Here is a 19,529-nt window from a genome sequence, read left to right on the forward strand (position 1 = left end):
ATACTACGGTGCTAACTGAGTTCTATTCAGGGGGAGAGGACGTTTCGGAGCCACCCAGTCTAATGTCCCGGTGATCCCATCATTCCACTCCCTCACCAGGGTTTCGACCGGGCGGCCTTCAGCAGGTTCCAATTCCCCAAGCGCAGTTAGGAATCCTTTTGGATCCATCAGGCTCCTGGGGCGGACCATTCTAATAGGTCCTTCACCCCTGTGGAGGAGGTGCGGCATTGAGAAGTCTAAGTTTACCAGATAGTGATCTGACCATGACACAGGAGTGGAATAAACCATTCCCAACTTCAGAGCACTTCTCTCCTCTTCCAGGACAAACACAAGGTCGAGAGCATGACCGGCTACATGGGTAGGCCCCCTATTACTAAGGTGCAGTTCCCAGGAAGCCATGGTTTCCAGGAAATCCCGAGGGGCTCCAGTGAGAGTGGACTCGGCATGCACGTTGAAGTCACCCAGCACTAACAATTCTGGGGACAACGCCCGTACAGCCGAGACCACCTCCAGCACCTCGGCCAGGGAGTCTGCTGTGCAGCGGGGTGGGCGGTACACCAGCAGGATCCCTAAACTGCCCTTTGAGCCCAACCTCCAGTACATGCAGTCAACACATTGAGTCCTATGGAGAGGGAGTCTGGCAAAAACCAATGACTCTCGATAGATGACTGCCACGCCCCCTCCCCGCCTACCCACCCTCGGCTGCTGTGCATAACGGAAACCTGGTGGACACATGGCCTCAAGAATGGGAGCAGAGGCCTCATCCAACCAAGTCTCCGTAATACATGCCAGGTCTGCCCGCTCATCCAAGATCATATTATGGATGAGCGAGGTCTTTTGTACACAACAACAGTCGAAGGTTGGTAGGAACCTTGCGTCCCCCTGTTTTTGTCTGGTTCTGGGCCGACCCAGAACAGGGGATGGGTATAATGCATCTATCCCCTGTTCCCCTATTCTGGCGTGGTCTGCCAGCAGCACCCTTCCAGCGCCTGCCACCCAATCTTCCAATAACTTGGACCCCCACCTCCCTCCCTGACTTGCACATGTCTCTTCCCCTGTCTATCAATCAACAGGCCACCCACCCTAAAGCAATATTGGTCCGGAGACCCGCCTCAATACCCTAAAGCAACTATAAATTTATAAATTAAATAAAATAAATTAAATAAAATAAATTAAATAAAACAATCAATATGATACCACCCTAATTTCACATTCATACATTCATACATTCACTCATTCATACATTCAAACATTCACTCATTCATACACACCCCATCTCAGACCAGCAGAGCCTCCTCCACACTACACATCCAGCAGCGGTCCAAACGCTATAGCGATACAAGGGCCAGGCAAGCAGGGGGCGGCAGCGATGATGGAAAAACAGGCCGCAGAGTTGACTCCCGGAGGCGACACGGCCTTTAGCAACAACAACTGCAAGGCAGGGCCGCAACAACGGCACCCCGGCAGCTGCCCGGCCCGCAACAGCAATGTTCCTCCACGGGGTCTGTTCTTCGCCACCGCCACTGTTGCCGTCCGCCGGGACCCGCAGTGCTCTCACCGTCGCCCTCCGGCGCACCAGGGCTCTCCACGGCCTCCCAGCTCCGTTTCTTGCTCAACTTAACTCCAAAGTAACGTGTTGTTTCACGCAACAACGCTCACACATCAACATGCTGCACCTCCGCGGCTCTCACGCCGCCCCGGCGCTTCCTCGCGCCTCCTCGCTGCTGCTGGGCCAGTCCTCCTCGGCATCCTCTTTCCACTGTCGTCCGCGGCCGCTGCTGGATTAGGTTGGGTTCCAGCGGTGCTCTCACCGCTGCTCCCACCGGCCACTCCTCTCCGGCGCTTCACACAGTTTTCCCCTTTAAATCCATATTAATCCAATCCGCTGATAATGAGAAAAGGGAAAGAAAAACTGGCTCAGCTGTGCTGTGTTCCTCCTTGTAGGCACTTTGCTTCGATGTTTTTTAGTGGGCAGGCTCTCTTATGCACCATTGCCCACTCCCTCTCTCTCTACCGCCTGCAAAACCTGCCGCAGCCACTGCCTACTTTGCCTTTCACTCACTCCCCCCCAGTCTACCTTTCATGCAGGCTTGGACAATGGAGAAGGGGAGGGGGGGTATAGTCAGTTTCATTTTTTTCTTGTCGATTGCACTCTTGAGGCGCTCTCCTGGCTTCAACCATGAACTGGAGGGAGTAAACATGCAAAATTAGAGGGCAAGGCCACAAGGAAAGAGCGACACTTATCCTTCCCGGAGGAACACCTACTTGTGTGAATGGAAAACAGCGTATTGGAAGCTACCATTGAGCAAGAAGTGTGGATCTTGAAAATCTATTACGATTGTAAAAGCAGCGTCTTTAGTATGAAGTTAGGCTCCCGTGTGAGTAAGCCTATATCTGCATGCTTATCTTATATCTTTTGTAGAGTGCTGAAAATTGTTTGCATCAGTCTAAATGAGGGAAGTTTTAGGAAATAAAAAGATACATATATGTAACATAACTTTTAATGTCATTGCCTCATGTCAACGACTTTTCATCCCATAATTCTTAGTGCTCAACTGTAGATGGTTGTATTTTTACTGATTACAGCCTGGTGTGTTACTACTCTGCCTTTGTCCTTTCCTACAGGCTTACCCTGAGTTTGTCCTGACCTTCCTAGAGGAGCTAAATGTAAGAGAGGAAGTGACCCAGATGGAATTCCACACACCACATGGGGCCCAGTCTTCAGTTCATCAAGAGACAGATAGCAATTCAGTAGAAGAGGTCACTGTATTAAGCCAGAGGCAGGTCAGAGCCAGTTTTTCTTTTCTTTTTTAGGGAACAACATCTTGAAAGGAAAGGCTGTTACCCTTCACAATTTAATTTTAATATTCAAGTTAAACTATTTGTATAAACATTATATTTCAACAAATAGTTTAACTTGAATATTAATTGCATATACATGTTCAAGAAAGAGAAGCATAAGATAAATCTCTCCCCCCCCCAATTTTCAAATAGCTCCTTTCCCTATGGGATGCTATGACTGATTAAAATGTACCTGCCGAAAGATCTTTATCCCAACTATGTATTCTTATGGTGCGTAATACATGAATCACATTTTTTCATAAATTCATAGGTTCTGCAAAATGATGTCTGCAATGAAAAACAACTTTCAGGACCTTTGGACATGCCTGAAGGTCCCTTAGGGGAGAATAGGCCGCTGACAGTGGCACTGGTGAAAAAACTGGAAGAGAAACATCCTAAGGCCTCAGCTCAAAGGTAAGCCACTGACAGAACTGATATTTATTGTTCAATAACATTAGATGTTTTCCTTCAGTTTCATGTAAGATTGATTTCCTGATATTATTGAAATATCTCAGAACCCTTCTGGTTTGCAAGTAGACATGGAATTTTGACCAAAACTAATGGAAAGGGGTGACATTTACGCTGGTATTTTTAAAAAAAGGTTGATGTATACACTATGGCAGAGGATCACTAAGGTTATTATGGTTAACTTATTATGCATGAATCATGCTATAACAGTAAGGTGCATGGCCTGGTTCCATGATTTGTTCTGCTGTAGTTAAATTTATATGAGTACACACCATTTATAAATTTGATGCACTTTTGATCTAAAATATCATACAAATGTGATGCAAACTATTAAGAAATTTAAAAAAACCTTACATCTCTCCACTTTTACCTTATTGGGGGATCATTTGACAATAAAGCCACTGGATGTATTTAGTGGGGCTCTGTACTCACAAGGCAGTTTGCATGAATATGAGCTGTTTTGTGCATGTGTCCTAATATTACACTATATTTTAAATATATGCTCCCTCTCTTGAGGATGGATGTAGACTATGAGGTGTTCAGGTTCCAAGTGGAGAATTATATCATAAGTGGGCATGCCATATTTCGGTCCCTCTATCTCAATGCTCAAGGGATATCTTGCATTATAGTGTTTTCTCTATCTTTCCTGGTCCCTTAAGGGCCAGTCTAGGACCTAAACATGAAATGTGGAATGGTGTCCTAAGTATGTATTCCATTATGATTCAACCTTCTACTCAGGTTATACCTGGATCCTTTGAAATTAGGCGAGGGGGTGAGCTGTGATTCAGACTTGAAAAGCAGAATGGTAGTGTAGTACACATACTAACTTTCATTCCAATTTCTCAGCCTGCAAGGCAGATATCACATTGTATTGTGTTTATATTGTTCAGTGGGTAGTGTTTAGTTGCGGGAAGTACCTTCTCTTGGTTGACACACAGGATCCTCTAACAAGAATGACATGAATGGGAAGGGCTTCCTTGCAGCTGTTTAGCTGTCTTTGTCTAGTTAGCAGCCAACAGGATTTTGATATTGCTTATATACAAGCTGTTGCAACACCATTTGAATTAATAGTTTATTTCTTTTCTGGGAGAGAGAGGCACCATTTCAGGAAGGGACATGTCCTGTATTTTGTTGCATCTTTCTGACCCCAAAGTCTAAGGAAAATAGCATTCCCAAGAAGAGATAGCTCTCCCTCTCCTCTCCTGGTACACCTTTCCACACTCTGTCACTTAGAAGAAGACAGCAGCTGGTGCTGAACTGAGGGCTGGGATAGAGGAAAAGCAACCATAGCAACCCATCCTTTGTATCATTTAGCCCATTCTTGTGGCATTCTAGAGAGATTCATAAAAACAGACACCATGTTACCAAATTCTACACAGGAAGTGGATTGCACTGTGAAAGACCAACCTAAATTGTGTTCACATTTTTACAAATTTGTGGGGCAGTACAGTATCTCAGAGAGGAGGTCAGGTCTCCTGGTCCCCTGGTGCATTCACTATTCCCTGCTTTTTAAAGTTTGATAGAAATATCTGTTGGCTATAGGTACGTTTTTAAACCACAAAGTTTTTTGCCTATTAGTGAATTTCTCTGCTTTTTAGTCTGGGAGGTAAGAAATGGGATCCTGTGCAAGTTTGCTGAGAATAGATTGATCATTTGCATGCTTATTGAATTTAATGGGATTTATTCCCCTGCAGTCATGCTTAGGATAGGTGAAACTGACCATGGGGGGATGGGGAGGGGAGGACGAGGAAGCACGGGGAGGGGAGGAGGAAGGGCAGAGGGGAGCAGGGGGAGGGGAGCAGGCGGGAAGGGGAGGAGAGGAGGAGGGGTTTGATCATTTGCATGCTTATTGAGTTCAGTGGGATTTACTCCTGTGCAATCATGCTTAGGATAAGTAAAACTGACCATGGCGAAGGAGGAGGAGAAGAGAAGGAGGGGTGAAGTGGTCAGGGGAGGAGGAAGAAGGAAGAGGGGAGGGGAGGAAGAAGGAAGAGCGGAGGGGAGGAAGAAGGGAGGAGGAAAGGAGAGAAGAGGAGAAGGAGGAGAGGAGGAAAAGAGAGGGGGAAGGAGAGGAGAGAGGGGAAGGAGGAGGGGAAAGGCAGGTCTGATCATTTGCATGCTTGTTGGGTTCAATGGGATTCACTCCTGTGCAATTATGCTTAGGATAGGTAAAACTGACCATGGGGCAGGAGGAGGAGGAGAAGAGGACTGGAGTGGGCAGGGGAGGAGGAAGAAGGAAGAGGGGAGGGGAGGAAGAAGGAAGAGGAAAGGAGAAGAGAGGGGAAGGAGGGGAGGGGAAGACGAGAGGGGGAAGGAGATGGGGAGGGGAGGGGAAAGGCAGGTCTGATCACGTGCATGCTTATTGAGTTCAATGGGATTTACTTCTGTGCAGTCATAGGTAAAACTGACCATGGAGGAGGAGGGGGGAGGGGGAGGGGACAGGAGAGGGAAGGAAGAAGGGATGACTAGGAGAGGAGGAGGAGATTGGAAGGGGATGGGGATGGGGAGGGAGGGGTGAGGGAAAGGGAGGAATGGGGCAAAAGGGAGGGAATAGGACGGAGAAGGAGGGGAAAGCAGGTTTGATCATTTGCATGCTTTTTGAGTTCAGTGGGATTTACCCCTGTACAATCATGCTTAGGATAGGTGAAACTGACATGGGGGAGGGGCGGGGAGGGGGGAAGAGGAGCAATGGGGAGGGGAGTGGGAGGAGGGGAGACTGGGTGGGCTGGCACTGGGCAGAGGGAAAGCCCCTTTAGTTTCCAAAAGGAAAACATTGTGAACAGTATCATTGGTTTTCAGGGTTTCTCCCACCTTTTTATTCTACAGCAGGTACATGTTGTCTCCCACCCAAATTTCAACCAAAGCCGTCCCTGGCCACATCCACACCAGACCTATGTGAAGGGTGCTGAGAGTTGCTAGGAGATACCCTATTCCCCTAACAGAGCTACAATCCCCAGAAGAGGGGCTGACTGTTCAACCCCTCTGGCCACTGTCAAGGGAATAGCAGTCTCCTAACCATTCTCGGCACCTTTCACAAACTACCACATTCCAGGATTCTTTGGGGGAAGCCATAACTGCCTAACGTGAAATAAAGGTCTGGTGTGGGTGTGGCCCCTTGATTATCAAAGCCAAACAGCTGTGAATCTGTCTTTTACAACAGTGACAGTTGGTTCTTACTGAGCATGCCTGATGTTATAATAGACTTCAATGTTAGATTTCTTAAATTAATTAAAAATCAGCCATGCATTTTTTAAACTTTTAAAGTGCAGAAGATGAAGGTCAGTGTATGGGGCAAGGTCAGTAATAGGATTACAGGTACTCTGTGAACATGGCTGATTTTTAATTAATTTCAACGAACTATGAGACCACTGATAGAAGAAAGTCCAACAGGGGTCTGGATTTCCCCCCCTCTTATTTTACATTTGAACTCTTGATTCTCTCTGACTGTTGTGTGTGTTGCCATGAAAACTTAGAGGGTTGTTAAGCAAGCATTTCTGAATTTGGAACTGTAAGTTTTGTAAGGTTTTATTTTGAAATGTGCTTATGGGAAGCAGCAGAATGACATGGGGGTTATTTTCAATTGTGGAACGTGAAAAACCCATGCTGGCTATAGTATAAACCACTCTTGTTGCTGTTTAATAATAATAATAATAATATAATATAATAATAATAATAATAATAATAATAATAATAATAATAATAATAATAATAATAATAATAATAATAATAATAATAATATATCTTACCCTTCTTCCAAAAGGAGCCCAGGGCAGCTAACAGTGATCAAACAAATAGATGAGCATAAAAATAGTTAAAACCAGTATACAATAAAACCAAAACAATAATAAAATAAAATACATCAGGCAGCTAATGATTGGACCATAAAACTCCCCTCTAGTAATGTGTCAAAGACCAAAGCAGTTTTTAAGATATCTCCTAAACAAAAAAGTGAGGAGGGCAACTGGATGTCTGTCAGGAGGGAATTCCATAACTAGGGCACTGCCGCTAAGAACAGCCTTCTCCCCCATGGCCCGTTGGAAGACTACAAGCAGGGCATCTCCTACCAGTCTCAGTGTATGGACTGGTAGATACCGGGGAAGGCATTCTTTCAAGTACTTGGATCCTAAGCCAAACAGGACTTTGTACACTCCACTCTTGCTCCATTGGCTTTGTGTTTCCTCAGCAGTCAAAAAATGGCAACTACAGTCTACAGATGCCAAAAAGATCAATGAAGGTGATGTAAGGAGTGATGTAAGGAGTGATGTAAGGAGTGATGTAAGGAGTGATGTAAGGTGATGTAAGGCAGAGCAAGTACTTTGAGAAGTATGGCTCCGGGGATGGCGCCAGGTTTCTGGGGGCCCTTGGGCACAGGTTATCAGTGGGTCCTTGTCCCCTCCCTTTCCTGCTCAAGCCACATTCCTCCTCCCTTGTGGCCCCACTCCTTTTCAAAGAAAACAAATGTTCACCAATATTGCAACCCCCTTCTAAAATAAAAATACAAAATTTTGATTTGTTTTAATTTGTTGGGGTAAATTTACCTATTTGTAGACCTCAGCTCCTAAGAATTTATTCTGGTTTACCATGTTACTGATAGGCTGATTATATGAATAGTAACAGTGCCTGGGTTCTTCCACAAAATGTACTGAGAAATAATTGTCCTTTTTCACTGTTTCTGTTGGCTTCTTTACTTTAATGTTTTCACAGACAAAAAAGTGTGTGTGGGGGGGGGGTTGAACCCATCCTTTTCTGTCATTTGCAAAGATCTTTGAAAAAAGCACTTCAAATTAACATTTCAATTCTCCACCAGGATTTTGTACTCGCATAAGAAGCTGCCTTATACTGAGTCAGATCATTGGTCCATCTAGCCCAGGACTGTCTACACTGATTGGCAGCAGCTCTCCAGAGTTTCAGGTAGGAGTCTCCCAGAGAGTCTCCCATGTTCAGTAACTGATGGCATCTCTCCCACCTGGAGATGCCATTGAGGACTGAACCTGAGGGACCTTCTGCATGCAAGGCAGATGCTGCAATGGCCCTTTCCCTAAACTCACAACTTACTCAACTGTGCTGAGATATTAGGAAGCATTCTAGAAGTAATCTTAGAACCCCTTATTGCCATGTGGCGCTGTTATATCAGAGCACCAGGGCAAGCCAAGGACGTCAGTAGATTACAGGCTGCGCTTTTTAAGCAAATACAATTTTTTTAAAGTCCATTTCTCAAAAAAAAAAAAAAAGGGCATTCACAATAATTCCGCTACCATTCAACTATATGTTAAGAAGTGTATCTGTCATGGCCCCGTCGGAGGACTCATCAGATGAGGATGACTCGGGAGTAACAGCAGCAGACCCAGAAGTAGCAGACCCAGAAGGAGAAACGGAGGAAACTCCTGAGGGCCCAGCTCCTTCTCCCCCTCAGCTGCAGAGCACCCCAGACACAGCTGAAGCCCTTCAGCCAGACGCAGACAGTGAACAGGATACTCCCCCCTCACCTGCAGAACGTAGACAACAGAAGGTCAGGCAGAAGAGGGGCAGGCCTGTCCACTTAAGGCCAAAACGCTGATGGCTCACACCTGCTGACAAACCTGCTCCTTAAAAGTCAAACCTTGGCTTCAGCTTGTTGCTGACTACAACGTCAGGCGTGGCTTCGTGTGTTTCCAGATTTCCTGAACCTTATCTTGGACTGACCCCTTGGCAATTGAACCCAGACCTCTACTGACCTCGCTCCTGGACTTCTGGCTTGGCATGTAAGCTTGGAAAGGCCCTTGCCCTTATCATGCTTCATCCTCGTTAGCCTGGCAGATTTACGACCAAGCTGCCAGCTAAGGACTTTCCCGCCCTGGTAAATACCCAGGAATATCCAGCCCCCGCCTGCACTGCTGTCTCGGTGCAGAGCTGACAGTATCTAGTGTACAAAAATGACACTAAAGGATACTTCCACATCACAGGGCGAACATGCAGAGAAACCAAATACTGTAGACTAGGGTTGCCAGGCTCAGGGCCTGAGAATGATTCTGTATCTTTAAGAGAAGAGAAAATTCAGCCAAGCGCAGGTTTTCTTGCAACACTATAATGGGAAAAACCACAAGGTGAAATTCTCCCTTCCCCCTGCACAACTTTTAAAGATACAAAAGACCTCTTGGTTGCCAGGCCTAGCCTCTAAGGTGGAAGAGCCTTTTGCTAGCTGTTCACCTAGGCCTCAAAACCCCAGTTGACCCAAGAGGTTGGCCTCTTTTCTTTCCAGATTCATCTTTTGCAACTTTGTTGTACTAGCAGCTGAACTCACACGTGGTCCTCCTTTTCCCTCCCTTATCTTGTGGCAGGTGTGTGCTAGAAGCAGCAAAAAGGCAGTCTAGTTGGCAATTCTCCATTAGGGTGCCAGAGGCATCGTCATGGACAGAAAATCGTGGGCACCAGCATCAGTGCTTGCCATCTAGGTTGACTTTTTTTTGCTGCTGGTGGCACAACCCAGCTAAGTTTTTGTCACTGCTGTCCTGGGAGGGGGCTTTACAGTCACCCTAGCTCACCCATCTCATCCACAGATAATAGAATCATAGAATAGCAAAGTTGGAAGGGGCCTATAAGGCCATCAGGTGCAACCCCCTGCTAAGTGCAGGAATCCAACTTAAAGCATATCCAGCAGGTGGCTGTTCAGCTGCCTCTTGAATGCCTCTAGTGTTGGAGAGCTTATCAGTTCCCTAGGAAAGTGGTTCCATTGTCATACCACTTTAACAGTCAGAGGTGTAGTTGTCCAGGGACTTGGGGTGTGTGTCTTAGACCCTTTACTTTTTTGGAAGCAGGGCCCTAGCAGGGTTCCTATGTCTCCACCATCCTACAAGCTAATCAACATGAAAGGGGAGTGTATTAGCCACTGAGAAGAACCTTCTAACATGCTTTCTTTCTTGCTGATTGGAACCAATCAGAGTGAAAGAAGGTGAGTCAGCCACTGAGAAAAATCTTCTCAGTAGCCAACACTCTCATTTTTCATGATTGTCTCCTAAGGATATATGTTGTTGTGGAAGAAGACATTAACAAGGATTTTATTCTTAACCCAGCAGCAAAACAAAGCAAAGGGATGGGAGGGGCGTGGTTGTGACTATCATGAAGGGACCCTGCACTTCTGAATTTGTCACTACACTGCTGCTAACAGTTAGAAAGTTTTTCCTGATGGTCAGTCAAAATCTGGCTTCCTATAACTTGAGCCCATTATTCCATGTGCAGCACTCTGGGATGATCAAGAAGAGATCCTGGCCCACTTCTGTGTGACAACCTTTCAAGTACTTGAAGAGTGCTATCATATCTCCCCTTAGCCTCCTCTTCTCAAGGCTAAACATGCCCAGTTCTTTCAGACTCTCCTTATAGGGCTTTGTTTCCATTCTCCTAATAATCTTTGTTGCCCTCCTCTGAGCCTGTTCCAGTTTGTCTGCATCCTTCTTAAAGTGCGGTATCCAGAGCAGGACACAGTACTCAAGATGAGGCCTAACCAGTGCTGAATAGAGGATAACTGGTACTTCACAGTATGTGGAAACTATACTTCTGTTAATGCAGCCTAAAATATCATTTGCCTTTTTTGCAGCTACATCACACTGTTGGCTTATATTCAGCATATTCTCCAGAGCTGATGCTGTGAGCAAGATGAAATTCAAGTGCGGGTTGGGGGTTTCCTTCTCCAGCATTAGTGCATTGAACAGCTATACAACAATCTGTCAACAGCTTCACTTGTACTGATAAATTTGCCTTCTCTGAATCAGTCTTTGGTTGAAAAGATCTTCAAAAGAGTCTTTCCAGCAAATGCAAGAATATAATCCCACCCTGAATGAATGATGTTTCTACATTACAGAAGAAAAGACTGTTCTGCCCTGGAGCCACTGAAGAATGGGTCCAGAGCGTGTACGTAAACCAAAAAAGTACTTAAAGTGAAGCACTACCTTTATTCACTTGCGCCGCCACTGTGCTACCTCTCCTTCTCGCGGAGCCTCAAAGCCCCACGCTAAAGCCTCTGCTGCGGCGCTGCGGTGCCTCTGCTGCTGCGCTGTGGCGCCTCCCAGCTGATCGTGATTGCGCCTTCCAGCTGATCGCGATTGCGCCTCCCAGCTGATCGCGATTGCGCCTCCCAGCTGATCGCGATTGCGCCTCCCAGCTGATCGCGATTGCGCCTCCCAGCTGATCGCGATTGCGCCTCCCAGCTGATTCGCGGTCCCGCAATCATGTCTCTTTCCACTCCCCCACGCACCGAAAGAACAGGCCACAACCAAAGGTTAAGTGTCGGTTCTTGCGAAGCGAGCGTACATAAACGGGAATGGTGCTACTGTAAGTATGTCCATATTCGCGAGTGTCCTTAAAGTGAAGGTCCATATAGCGGGGTATTCCTGTAAATCTTCTGTTGTCATTACTTTAGTCTTCTTGATGTTCAGCTATAGTTTTGCTGTTGTGCTTTCCTCTTTAACTTTTATCAACATTTGTTTCAGATCATTACTAGTTTCTGCTAGTAGTATGGTATCATCTGCATATCTTAAATTATTGATATTTCTCCGTCCAGTTTTCACACCTCCTTTATCTTGGTCCAAACCCACTTTCCATATATGTTCTGTGTATACATTAAATAAATAGGGTGATAAAATACACCCCTGTCCCTTTCTGATTTCCCCAAATGTGGAAAACTCAACTGCATCGGTGTCTCCATATTCTATCATTACAGTAGCCTCTTGTCCAGGGTATAGGTTGCGCATCAGGACAATCAGATGCTGTGGCACCCCCATTTCTTTTAAAGCATTCCATAGTTTTTCATGATCTACACAGTCAAAGGCTTTGCTGTAATCTATAAAGCAGAGGGTAATTTTCTTCTGAAATTCCTTGGTCCATTCCATTATCCAGCATATGTTTGCTATATGATCTCTGGTGCCTCTTCCCTTTCTAAATCCAGCTTGGACGTCTGGCATTTCTTGCTCCAAATATGGTAAGAGTGTTTGTTGTACTATCTTGAGCATGACTTTACTTGCATGGGATATTAAGGCAATAGTTTGAAACTTACTGCATTCCCTGGGATCCCCTTTCTTTGGAATTGGGATATATATTGAACGCTTCCAGTCTGTGGGCCATGGTTTAGTTTTCCATATTTGTTGACAATTTTTTGTCAAAATTTGGACAGATTCAGTCTCAGTAGCTTCTAGCAACTCTACTGGTATGCCATCTGTTCCTGGTGATTTGTTTCTTTCAAGTATTTTAAGAGCAGCTTTCACCTCACATTCTAAAATTTCTGGTTCTTCATCCTATTGTTCCTTCGTGAATGAATCTGTCATCCTTGCAGTTCTTTTACAGAGTTCTTCAGTGTATGCTTCCATCTTCCTTTTATTTCATCTCGGTCAGTCAGTGTGTTCCCCTGTTGATTATTCAGCATCCCTACTCTGGGTTTAATTTTCCCTTTAATTTCCTTAATCTTTTGGAATAGGGCTCTTGTTCGTCCCTTTTTTTTGTCCTCTTCTATTTCTATACAAGAACTATTGTAATAGTTCTCTTTGTCCCTACATACTAGCCATTGTATTGTTGCATTTAGGGTTCTAACCATATTTCTATCTCCTTTTACTTTTGCTTTCCTTCTCTCTTTAACCATTTTAAGTGTTTCTTAAGTCATCCATTGAGGTCTTTCTCTCTTTTTAATTAGAGGTATTGTCTATTTTCATTCTTCTCTGATAATCTCTCTGACTTCAATCCATAGTTCTTCTGGTTCCCTGTTTGAGTTTAAAGCCTCAAATTATTCCTTATTTGATCTTTATGTTTTTCTGAGATGTTATTTAAATTGTATTTTGGTATTATGATTGCTTTGTTCTTCTTCTTTACCTTTACTCTAATTTTCAATGCTACCAGTTCATGATCTGTACCACAATCTGCTCCTGGTCTGGAGATGTCCATGTGTATAGTCGTCTTTTCGGTTGCTCAAAGAATCTCCTAAGCACCATTTCCCCACAATTCCTAGTTCTTCTCTGTTCCCTACTTTCGCATTCCAGTCCCCCATGATTATCAGCACATGTTGTTTTGGTGTGTGATCAATTTCCTCCTGTACTTCTGTGTAAAATCTCTCCAATTCCTCTTCTTCTGTGTTTGCCATTGGAGCATAGACTTGGATGATGGTTATGTTAATAGGTTTCCCATTTAATCTCATTGATATCACTCACTCAGACCTTGCGTTATAGCTCCTAATTGCTTTTGCTACATCACTTCTCACTATTAAAGCAGCCCCGTTTCTTGTTAATTTCTCATTACCTGCATAAAATATATTGTAGTTGCCTGATTGAAAATGTCCCATTCCCATCCATTTCTAACTTTCCCGGGTTCATGCTTCTCATATTCCATATTCCTATTGTGTACTTCATACAACTCTAGACTCTCCTTTCGCATCTGTGCACATCAGCCTCTGTGCTTCCTTTCAGCTTTGACCCAGCTGTGTCATTAGCCACAGCACTACTTGTACTTGTCCTTTGTTCTTTTCTAGTAGCTCGGTGAGTGTCATCTGACCTGGGTGTCTCATCTTCCAGCACTATTTTGTGTTGCATTTTGGATACTCTGTTCCTAGGGTTTTCATGGTAAGAGGTATTCAGAGGTGGTTTACCATTGCCTTCCTCCGATTTTGGATGCATCTTAGTCTGGTGTCTCAGCTTTGACCATTCCACCTTGAGTGACCCTGCTAGGATTCTAGCCTCTTGGTCTAGACTCCTGACGGCATTGCTCTCAGCTTCTTTGATACTCCCAAACCCCCTCACCACGTTAAGGTGTGCATCCTAGAGGGGGAGTACAAAGATTAAACCCAGTATAAAACCAACACAAAACAAAAAAACAAAAACCTAAAAACGCATATAGAAACATAGCTTTAGGATAATATCTTAAATATACTTCCTTGGAAGTAAATTTCATAAGCAGTGAAAAAAGCCAGTTTGATGTATTACTAGGTAATTTTTTTAATATAAATTTCTTAAAAGTCCTTGCTTTCAGGGAAATTTTCTTTTCAACAACACAGAAAAATAATATTTGCAGTTGAATTGATACACATGTATAAATGCCTCATTTGCAGAGCAATGAGTTATTTTATAATACACTTTAATTAACTTTTCGATTTCCCCCCCAAAATCCATGCTTTTTATAGATTAGTATTGTTTTGATCTTTTAAATGAAATAAATACATGAATAAAGAGTCATTAAATAATGAACACTATCATGTATAAAGAGAATCTTAATGTGGCTGTTGACATCCCCACTACCTCTGAAACGTAACTTTTACAAATTTGCACTATAGGGCTCTGGAAATCCAAAGTCATTTCTATTCCAGATGAAGTTTGCCTAATCTTTAGCTCTTCATTGATGGATGCACCCTAATAGTACTGAGGTGTGAATTGCCTTGTGGTGTTTCAGGGCCCCCCTTAATGAAAAAATGATGTTTTTACTCATATAGCTGTTGGGGTCAATTCTACCCCATTGAAATGATTAAGAAAAAAAATCTGGCTAAAGGTCAAAGTGACTCCATAAAATGCTGTCTAAAGTTAGTAGGTACTAATCACATCTACCAGTGCTTAGACCAGGACCTGTTCTGTCCATTTTGTGTACTTAAGAAGTGTGGAGGGTGGAAAAAATATTTTGTATATTGTCATAATAGAGAAATCACTCACTTCCATTAACATCCCCACAAAATAGTTTCAGAGATCAGTAGTACTCACAGGTTTATACAATCCTTTCTGACTTTAATCTTTATACATTTTTCCCAGTTAAAAAATTTCTTGTGACCCAGGAAATCTTTTTATTCATCATTTTGCGCAAAACTTACTAACTCATTTTTGGGGTCATGAGACCCCAATTGCATTGCAAATATTTGCAAGCAGCCAGCACTTTCACTTCAACAGGTGGCAAGACTTAATGACAACTCCAAGTCAAGGACCTTTAGATGACCACTTAGAAAGATCTTTGCAAAATGTGTTGTTGAGGATTGCCCTCAACACTTCCAGGGCAAAATGTCACTGGCTTCCTTTGCAAGAATCAATAAAATACTCAGATTTGATTATCGGCTTCAGCACTGAACTTCCTATGTGAGAAACAAGCTTTCCGCTTTGCATGACCTGTGGGATATGTTTACCAACACTCCCCCACAATGGTTGATGTCATATAAGAATGTTACAGTTGATGACCAATTAGTGCCATTCAAAGGAAGGCGTCCAATGATATGTCAGCATGCCATCGAAACCTGCAGAGCATGACATATAATTTTGGCTGTGTTGAGATTCGAAAATATCTCATGTTTAAGATGTAGATATATATTTAGTAAAAGGAGGGACCCCAGCAGCTTGAAACCTAGGCCCAGACAGTAGTTGAGAAGATAACACCACTTTTACAAGATTCTGGGTGGAATATAACAATTGATAACTTCTTCAACAGTGTGCCCCAGGTCAGAAAATTAGCTAAGAAAAAAACTGACTCTTGTTAGCACATTGAAAAAAACAAATAAGCCCCAAATTCCGTGAGAGTTCCTTGCCCGCAAATCCAGAAATGCCAACAGTGGCATTTTTGGTTTTCAAGATTTGGCACTTATAAGTTATGTGCCAAGGAAAGGACAGTAATACTCATTTCTTCAATGTATGATACAGCAGTCTCACAGAAGGAATCCAAGCCTGAGATACTTCATGATTATAATAAAGCTAAAGGTGGAGTGGATGCTTGCAACAAGATAGTCTGCACAGTCCACATACACTTCCAAACCCATGATCAAACAGTGGCCAATGGGTTTTTTCCCCAAATATGGTGGACAGTGCATGCTTAAATGTCTATATTATTTGGAAGCGAAACTACCAGTGGTGCAAGCAGTCCAAAGGACATCTGTTCCTACTAGACCTAGAACAAACCCTGGGTTGACTCTAAACAAATAGCCAGTTTCCCTGGTGCATCAAGAGAGCCAGCCTCAGAAATTGTACATTTTGCCACTGCTGACACCACAAAAAGAGGAAGGTGTTGTCTCTGTAGTCAACATAATAACAGAAAATGACAGCATTGTGTTTCATGTAAGTGTTTTGTCTCTTATTCATAAAGTTGGGAGATGTGATTGTGCATAGGCTGGTCAGGTAGCAAATGGTAAGGCTGTAAGGTCTGTGAAATTTGTTGTTGTTTCCAGTGATTAACAGCCCATGATGATTGTGCAAGTGTGATAATTATGTATGTATGTTAATAGCACAATGTTTAAAAAAACTGTAGGGCCAGTTTGTGTAGATGTTTGTGTTTTACCTTGTGGACCATTGTGGAGCCTGATGACTCTTGTGCATCTACATTGTTTTACTGGAAAGGATAAGGTTTTAGTAAAGACATAATATTTTTATTTTTAGTTGCTTGCAAATTATATCATGCTTAATAACTTCCATCAGGTTATTTACTTCTATGGCTTCTTTGAGGTACATGTGACCTCAGTACAGGATTCATGCATTCAGGTTTTCTACCGACGGAGGGTTAATCTTAATAGAAACTGGATTTGCCATTTGTTAACCACCTATTTCAAGTACTTATAATAAGGCTGAGTTTTAAAAGATACATTTACAATTAAGAGCTGAGTTATTCCTATCTTTAACTGAAACAGACGTTTTAAAACTCTGAACTAGCTTTAAAGAAAGTAGTCCTACAGCTAAGAAATTGTAGATTGACTACCAAATTAACTCCCCCCTGTTGTGTCTTTGATTTTGCTTTTCTTGTAAATTGAAAATATATAACATTTACTTTATTCTTATATCAGCCTAAGGTCAGACTAGAGGTACTAGTGGAAACCTCCCTCCCAAAGTAAATACCAGCTGTGGGGAATTTTTATAGGGATCACAGCAGGAAGGGAAAGGGCTAAACTTTTCCTCCCCATCCCATGCAGTGCCAATGATGCTCAGGCTCTCTTCTGGCTAATACTTACATAACAAAAATGTGCATTCATGCATTTGATGTCATGTTTGACCCCAACTCTCTCAGTACACTTAGTACTGTGCATCCAAATCTATATCCAAAATGTCATTTCTAGTACATGGCAGAGGAAATAGCACACCACTGAAAAATATGGAATTCTCTTTCATTGAAAGTTATCTTCCAGTGTGCTCCTCTGTTACTAGCGTATTATCTTCTCATATGTTGCCAGAAATGCTGCATTATCTTAACTTTGCACATGATTCAAGTTTCTGTACATGTCTTGACAATACAACAGATCTCCGGACAATCAGTTGTTGTTATCTCCTCTACTTTTATCACAACTTCCTCCAGAAATCAGTACGCAAAACATAAAGGGAAAAATCACTAGATATGAAGGAAACGTTATCTTATATAATATATAAAACATTTATTCATTATTTTCTTCTTCAGTGCTCTACCAAAACATACAGATTATTATTATTATTTATTAAATTTATTAGTTGCTTTTCCTCATAAAAACAAATCCAAAGCGACATACAATGAATAGATTAAAACCTATATAAAACTAACATAAATAAAAAGTAAAAAAAATACAAAGAGGCTACATCATCAGCCTTCCAACCCCACCCAAAAAAAATTAAGAGCCAGATACCTGCGAGAAGAGGAATGCTTTTGCCTGGCATCTAAATATAGATATGATAGTGCCTGTCTAGGGAGAGTGTTCCATGAGCGTGGGGGCTACCACTGAGAATGCCTGTTATGTCACCATCCTCTGCACTTCCCTTGGAGGAGGCACACAAAGAAGGGCCTCAGTTGCTGAATGCAGGGTCTGGGTTGGTTTATGTGGGGAGAGGCAGTCCTTGAGGTATGGGGGTCTTGAGCCATATGAGGCTTTATAGGTCAAAGCGAGCACTTTGAATTGACCTTGGAAACTAATTGGTGCAACTAATTGGTGCAGTGCATTTGTGCCAGAGTTGGTGTTATATGCTCAGACCATCTTGCCCCGGTGAGCAATCTGGCTGCTGCATTCTGCACCAGCTGCAGTTTCTGAACTGTCTTCAAACGCAGCCCCATGTATAACGCATTGCAGTAATCTAATCTAGAGGTTACCAGAGCATAAACAACAGAAGTCAGGATATTCCTGTACAAATAGGGTCATAACTGGGCCACCAACCAAAGCTGATGGAAGGCACCCCTTGCCCCTGCCACTTGAGCCTCAAGTGACTGTAATGGATCTAGAAGTACCCCCAAGCTACGCACTTGCTCCTTCAGAGGACGTACAACCCCATCCAGAGCAGGTCACATCCCCTCCATCCAGTCTAGGGAACCACCCGCTAACAGCATCTCAGTCTTGTCTGCATTCAGCTTCAGTTTATTGGCTGTCAAGCAGTCCATTACCGAGGCAAGACATCAGCCTAGCACATCCACTGCCACATCAGGAAATATAAAGGAGAGGTAGAGTTGTGTATGGTCAGCATATTGTTGACAATGTATTCCACATCTCCAGATGACCCCGCTCAGTGGTTTCATGTAGATGTTAAATAGCATGGGGGATAAAATTGAGCCCTGAGGTACCCTGCACTGAAGGCTCCACAGGGCCAAACAATGCTCCCCAAGCACCACCCTCTGAGAGTGACCATCCAAGTAGGGAGTGGAACTACTGCAAAGCAGTTGTTGGTGCAGATGTAATGGATGAGCAGATATAATGTTCATTGTGGTTGAGCAAAGTGTATGTGAGAACAGAGAGATTATGAGCTATGGCTGCTCTCCCCAAGTTCAGGATAATATATGACTGTTGCCAGCAAACAAAGTTGGGATGCTCTGAAATTTATTTTCAGTATGGCTTGTTATTATGTACACCACTTAAAAATGCAAATGACTGAGCAGTATATAAATGTCTTAAATAAAAAATAGATCAATGTTTAGAACCCTGATTAAAACTAAAGTATGTTTTGGAGCATCTTTAATCCAAGTTTGCAAAGGTCAGCTATAACACAAAATCCAGATTAAGAGGTACAGGGGCGATCTATGCATAAAATGGTAGAGGCTGGAAAGAAGGAACTCATTATCCTGGGAACCACTCTTGATTCTTTTGCCCCAGTTAACATTATACCTGTGTAATCTTCAGTGATTCACTAAGTTTTCTAGAATACATAGATACATAGTTCAGAAGAATGTGTAAATGGAATATATTTAATGTAATACAAATGGATACTATGAATACACTTCACAATATGAAGTGGCATTTGAAGACTGATTAGTCTATTCCAAAATAAAACAATTACAACCAGAGTGGTGCAAATGGAACTCTTCTT

The 19,529-nt window shown here is 43.1% G+C and overlaps 1 protein-coding gene across 1 annotated transcript in view; it reads left to right on the forward strand.

Annotated features, from left to right (window-relative positions):
- The window catches only part of DCDC1 (doublecortin domain containing 1), a 574,603-nt gene that overhangs the window by 311,969 nt on the left and 243,105 nt on the right, over positions 1–19,529 (forward strand). The window contains 2 exon segments of the mRNA XM_061610560.1: positions 2,626–2,784; positions 3,113–3,255. Of these exon segments, the coding sequence (XP_061466544.1) occupies positions 2,626–2,784; positions 3,113–3,255 (302 nt within the window).

Source organism: Rhineura floridana, chromosome 2 (genome assembly GCF_030035675.1).
Source record: "Rhineura floridana isolate rRhiFlo1 chromosome 2, rRhiFlo1.hap2, whole genome shotgun sequence".
NCBI classification, from domain to species: Eukaryota; Metazoa; Chordata; class Lepidosauria; order Squamata; family Rhineuridae; genus Rhineura; species Rhineura floridana.